The 6636-nt window shown below is 40.1% G+C and overlaps 1 protein-coding gene across 1 annotated transcript in view; it reads right to left on the reverse strand.

The window, feature by feature from the left end:
* LOC114063490 (general transcription factor II-I-like) overlaps positions 1 to 6636 on the reverse strand; it is a 48881-nt gene that overhangs the window by 27825 nt on the left and 14420 nt on the right. The window contains exons 2-3 of the mRNA XM_027895786.1: positions 6293 to 6417; positions 1973 to 2038 (exon numbers count right to left, since the gene is read on the reverse strand). Of these exons, the coding sequence (XP_027751587.1) occupies positions 1973 to 2038; positions 6293 to 6417 (191 nt within the window). The remainder of the gene's footprint in view (positions 1 to 1972; positions 2039 to 6292; positions 6418 to 6636) is intronic.

Below are 6636 nucleotides of genomic sequence, written 5' to 3' on the forward strand. Positions count from 1 at the left end.
TGTCCTGTGCTGAGGGCATCAGACCTTAAAGGAACCACAATAAACACTGGGCAAAGAACCCAGCGCCCATAAATCTCATCCAGAGGACCCAAGGTGACATCTCAATAGGTGAAATAGGCCCAGATCCAAGACTTTCTTGAAGCCTCAGTGATCAGAACATAGAAACAATAGAAAGAACGAAAGGTCCCCGAGGTCAGGTGAGGATGAGGATTAAAAAAGCAACCCCCAGGATGAAGGCAAACAGGATCTCCCACCATAATATTCCTCAAAATAGAGACCACGCCTCCATCTCCGCCTCTAACTCCACCTGTTATGAATATTGTAATGATGCAATAATATGAATATGTATGCAATTATGTTGTAATCATTGCCAAACCTGTATAAAATACTCACTCTAACCTAACCAACTCGGAGCCTGTTTTCCCAGCACTAGCTGGCAGGCTGCCCGGCCGTTAATCAATCAATACCTGCTGCTTAGACATAAAACTCTGTCTAAACAGTTTTTTTATCTGCTTTTTCTGGGCATCAAATCCAGCAGACAAGCCTCAGGGTAACAGATAAACATCACTAAAATCCAGATCACTAACAAGTTATCAACTAAGAAAAGCTTCATAGGAACAGAAATCCTCTCTGTTCAAATAAATAACTAATAACAGGTTAGTTTTTACAAGTTAGAGCCTCTATTTCTCTTAAATCAGCAAATTTTTTAGCCAAGACACTTCATAGAGCCTAAGAACACCAGCAGCATCACATTCTGCAGTGGGGTTTCTTAGATTTGGAATCTTACATGTTTTTGCATAGAAATTCCACTGAATACAGCCTTCATTTTTATAAATTAGTCTGTATATGTAAGTCACTAACAAGTAAACCCATTTAGTTTTCATCTAGACACTAAACTATATTTTCAGACACATCAGTTATAATGGATTACAGCGACTGACATTGCTAAAACACTTTGGAGCTACAATAGCCAACAAATTTGAAGAGCATTCTGGGAATTCTGGACATTCGTAACTCATTTCAGTAAATGGGAGATCGCATGCCCATACAGACAGAAAGACCTAGAGTCTGATAAGGAATTGGTTTGTGAATCAAAGCAATATTGTCATCCACAGGGACAAGGGGGTAATTTAATACCATATGCTCTGCTATGGAAAGTCAAGAATAGCTCAGTATTCCACAGGCAATTTTTAGGCTGGCTATGTGCAAACACCAAAATCAAAAAAAAAAAAATTCACTAAGAGTGATGCTCCTTTTTAGAGCAATTAAAATACAGTGAATGAGACTGTTTTAACTTGGTGTGAGTTGCTTTCAGTGGGCTGTTTAAATGTCAGATGATAGCCACACTTGAAACATGTAATAATTCCAAATCACAAGGTCCATTCTGAAAGCACTTCCACCTTTTGTGGTAATTGAGCACCACCATTTATTTTGAAATCTTTGCTGATGCTGTTTTAGTCTGTGATACTGGGACACAAAATATATCTAGATACAGCATCTGGAAACAAATCCCAAGGTCTAACACGTCTGATGCCTTTTCTTTCCAAGAGCCATTAACATATAATTTTTGCTTCACTGCAAATCAATCATAATCAAACAGGAACAATCAATGAGTGGCAACCTCTCCCTAGAGCCATCTAACAAGATTCTGTCATGTAAGAACTCAGTGTAATTACAGAAAAAAGGACAGCTCTCTCAAATGTGGGTGCCTAAACATGAGCATGCTGGAGTTCCAGGAAATAACAAAACTAATATCAAGTTTTGCGCTTTGGTGCCAAATGGAGAGACTCCATTTTGAAACTGTTAATAAAAAAAAAAGGCTACTTTCCCCAGTTTTACATCTTCTAACAGTATTTAACCCTTTGGTGCTGTCAGTTCAGGTGTACTCCTGAGCCAACAAGATGCAAACCAAAGGGCTATCACAGCAACAATGAACTAGAGGCAATGGTTTGGAATGGTGTGTAACACATACCGTATTTCTTTTCAAATAGCTCTTCAACTTGCCTTCTCAAGTCTGTAATTCGTGCATTCCATTTCTCTGCAAAGAGAAGGACATGTCAGACTACAAACAAAACTGAGGATCTCTTGTAAAATCTGTGTTTCCACTAACTGACATATGCAGTGTGCTTTTACTGCTCACCTGCAAACAGGTGACTGCAGAGTACAGTAGAGGCTATACTTTAAAATACATGGATACATTCCGGGAAAAAAAAAGTACAGAATAAGTTTTTTAAGATTACCTCCCAGACTTGTATATTAAATCAAGTTAAAAAAACCACAGCACAAACCAGGCTAAAGTAACTTCCAAAAGTGGTTTCTCCTCGACGGATCAGTCAGCAGCTCTCACAGCCATCAGACGTAAAGGCAGTTTGTAGCCATTGTTGATAGTTACCTAAATCTGTGTGCTGAAAAGCTTGACAAAGCACAGTGAGTATATAGAGGTGTTTTGGTTCAAATCTGTGTAACTATCTGGGTCAGGAGGCATTGTGCCATCCTGTACCCTAACCCAGAATTTCTCCAAGTCCTGGTGTTGCAAAACATCACCATAAATCCTACTTTTGAAAGAAGATACAGGCTGCAAGACAGAAGTTATCCAAATCCAATCCTGTGTTACATGGACAACTGGATTAAATAGCAGAATTTTAACACCTAATTTCCTGCCTGTGACAGAGCACACGTTTTCACTGCTTTTTTGTACTATCTCAATGCTTTAAGGAAAATCCCACAACTCTTTTGCAGATGTTGCCAGATGTCATCTGGCCTTTTAAGAAAGAGTTAAGCAAGTATACTTACAGCTTATTTCTTACTCCAAAGACTTCAATCTAGTAACTACAGAGGTCAAAAAATGAGGCCATTCAAGCTATTACACTTCTGATTGTCAAAAAATACTTAGACAAGACAGTCTGTATCAAAAGGGACTTAAATATTCACTCTCAGACCAATGTACACAGCTTTGATGTCCATATTTAATTTTTTTTTTTTAGTGTACTTTCATGGATATTCCATTCTCTGCTCCTTTGGATATGTTTCAGATAACATCCACTACAGCTGAGGAAACCTGCACAGTGTACGTAGGCAGCTAACAGGCACACTGTTATTCCCATATCCATGCCATAGAGTACTCCATGGGGAAATAAAAAAGAAAACACACAACTCAGCATAAAAAACACAGAGCAACTCTTAAGCATGCTGCAAGCTGATAAAACCTGTGCTCAACAGTGTGTTAAAATGGGAAAAAACCATACACACTTCCCATCACTGTCACAGTCAGACAACAGCTAGGGGGACTTTATTCCCCACTAAAATGGTTTAACACAACCGCAAGACGCAACTTGAAGCTTCTGACCTTATAAAAAAATCTCTTAATAACATTGGAAGTGATTTTTACTGACAATGTCAATTCCTTTCAGCAATGATATTTTTAACCTCAAACAGCTGGTTCACATTTTTTTTGAAATCCAACCTCCCTTCCCAAAGATTATCAAATTCTATCAAACATTTTAATAGACATTGTTACAATTATTTTGTTTTACACATTGTTTTCCCGTTTCCACAAAACTAAGAGCACAGCTCATTATTCACCCTGCTTCTCAGGCCACTTGGACTACCTTATCAAATATCAAGACATTGAGGAAGTCCCTCCAACCAAAAAATCTCATTGCTGTCATGTAAAATACTGAAAGTCCTTATCAGATGAGACAGATAAGTGCATGTGACTTTGTCATTCTGCAGCTTCTCATGATAGAATTAACCATCTCCTTTCTCCTGTCCAATTAGCTAATATTAGACTTGGTTATCAAATGTGCAAAGTCTTCTAAAATATCCAAACAGCAGCACTGAAACTGCCAACAGTTGCTATTTTTTTCATTAGAGCAAAGGAAGTATCTTTCTCCAAAGCTTTTCATATTCATTTTGTGTTTTAAACAGACCTTGAAACACTACAGAGAAATGCCACTTTCTGTAGGTGAACCTGTCATGGTTTTGCTTTGGGTCAATTTGCTCTCACACCCTCCACACAATTACTATTAGTTGAGAGAAGGTTTATGCAGACAAAAGAGACTGGATTTGGGGAAAATAGTATGAACACTTATTACTAGCAAAATAAAAACTACTAAAGAACTACATCTATAACAATTCCACTTAAGTAAAAGTGCTATGTTTCTACAGAAATACTTCTCCCCCCTTTATATCAGTCCAAGGAGGAAAAGCAGTTTCTTTCTCCATTCTCAGAGCTTCAGGTCTCTTCAATAACTCTGCAGCACTCTCGTCACAGCTGGAACTCTTTTTTTTTTTTCTCTTACTCTGTGTTGGCCTTCAGGGCTGGGCCTACCCCTCTTCTGGGATAAGACTGGAGGCTGGGGGTTACCCAGGCCCTGAAGGTTTTTTCTTCCATGGGCTTGCAAGGGGACACTTGCTCACCATGGATCTTCACCACAGGGTTACAAGGCATAATGGCTTATGAGTCCACTCCTGTTTCCTATGGAGGTCTCTTCCCATGGGAAGAGTCCTTGATAGACCTCTCCAGCATGGGTCTAGCATGGATCCCTCACTTGGATCCCAACATCCTTACCCGAGCCGTTTTCTGCTCCGGTGTAAGTTCTCTCAGGGTCACAAATCTTCAACAGGACTCTGTTTCACCTCAGGTCTCTCATAAAGTCTCGGCTTCTTCATGCATCAACTTACTCCAGTGTAGGCTCTTCCATGAGCAGCACGGGGATCTCCTCACCCAAACAAACTTCCATAGGTGGCAGGGATTTATTTTTCAGTCTCTTCCCTGCTGAAGGGAGAGGGCGAAAGGGGAGAGAAACAGGTCCCCCCCCTCGCACTTTTCTTCTCTCTCCTCCGGCTGCCAGCTTCAACTTTGGACACTTTGTTATCTGCTGGAATTTCTTCTGCAGCGTTTCTCGTCCAAGCAGTCAGTCCTTCTCTAAAGTTTTTTTTTTCTTCACTTTCTTACAAGAGAGAAGGGGGGTTTCAGTGCCACACCTGCCCCTGGCCCAAGCCAGGGGAGAAGATTGCCTACCCCTACCTGGGGCTTGCTGCCTCTCCTACATGGCTGCCGCTTCTAATTTCAACTGCGCTACAAACCTTCTCTTCCGTTTTCTTAAATATGTAATTAACAAAGGCGTCACTGAGAGTTTTAATTGGCTTCTTGTCTGGAAATCCACCTAGACAAAACCATCCTCAGCCCCAGGGGCTGGCTGGCTGGGCAAAACCATGACAGAACCTTAAAGTGAACATGAGGGGCAATATCGCCAATACAGTTTAGGAAATCCAGGAGTAAAGATGGCTGAATAACCTGTGACCTGCAAATCCCTGTAATCTAAGTGCACAGTGCATGGTTTAGAACAAAATTTTCTTGAGAACAGCCCAAAGCAATAATCTACTAAGTCAACTCAGAATAATAGTGAACAGGAAAGCTCTGAGATGCTCTTAAACTGTTGTTTCAACTAAAATTTTTATCAACCTAATAGTTAATTACCTTTGGACTACATCCCCAATAAACATAATTCTTTACTTTTTTTCAAAAACTGTTGGAATGCAAAGCTTAAAAGCTGTTTTCTGCTGGGAGAATATATATATATAGGGAAAGCTTGTGCAACAGTAAGTGCTCAGTATTGCACTCACCAATGCTGATGTTATGTTCTGAAGACCCACCTAAAAAAATGTTAAATATGGAAGTGGCTATTAACAGTAATGACGTTAAAAGATGACAGCTCACAATGCTATAGTAGTTTTGCTGAAATAAGCATTAAATACATGTTTCACGCAAAGCAGATGTCAGAAGGGGTTCCAAGAGAACTTTTCAATTCAACTCAAATTCCCGAGTTACTAAGAAACATCTCAAACTTTGTGCCAAAGGACATATGCCAGACAGCATACAACCTTATAAAGTACACAGATGAATGGGCTATGTGTCCAGAAACCAAAACAAACCCAGGAATAAAGGAGAGGTAAAGGACTTCCAAAAAATCCCAGGGGAAGCATCTTTGACCAGAGTAACCACAGCGTGTGGATGCATTTCTGTGGAGAACTCTAGAGAAGGCATCATGAAAGAACACCACACCACCAAGAAGATTCCAACTTCCAGTGTCTCCATTTAGGTGCTCACTTTGAATAACAAAAAACAACAGAGGTAGCCTATGATGATGATTATACTCCTGCAATACATCTACAAAGAGCCCTGGGCTCTTAGATGAATGCCTGCACTGGTGTGTCTCGCTCCTGCAGCATAATACACCTTTTCACAAAATCAAGCAGAGAGATAAAATATGCTTTAATTTTATCTTACCAAAATTGAACTTTCCCACTTTTCTTCTCCCAGTATTGCCAGCTTCATTAGTTGACTTGGTCCTTTTTCGTCTCTTATTAGAGGGCTGGAAGTCGTCATCATCTTTAAGAAACATAAAAATATCACTGGGTCAATGTCCAGAAAACTCATGTGCAGTGCAGGAACTGCTCTGAATTTCCAAGCTCTAATGCAAGCATTGGACTGGGCTCATCAGGGCACCAAACTGGGCAACCAATTACTTATCTGAGTAACTTTACAAAGCTCCTGTTCCTACCTATGTAGCAACAACCTCTGCAAGAGAGCCTGTGTAAGGCACAAGATAGCAAAAAGCAGAGCTGCTTCTG

This window comes from Empidonax traillii, unplaced genomic scaffold (genome assembly GCF_003031625.1).
Source record: "Empidonax traillii isolate 1590-97213 ecotype Southwest subspecies unplaced genomic scaffold, ASM303162v1 scaffold468:size725061, whole genome shotgun sequence".
NCBI classification, from domain to species: Eukaryota; Metazoa; Chordata; class Aves; order Passeriformes; family Tyrannidae; genus Empidonax; species Empidonax traillii.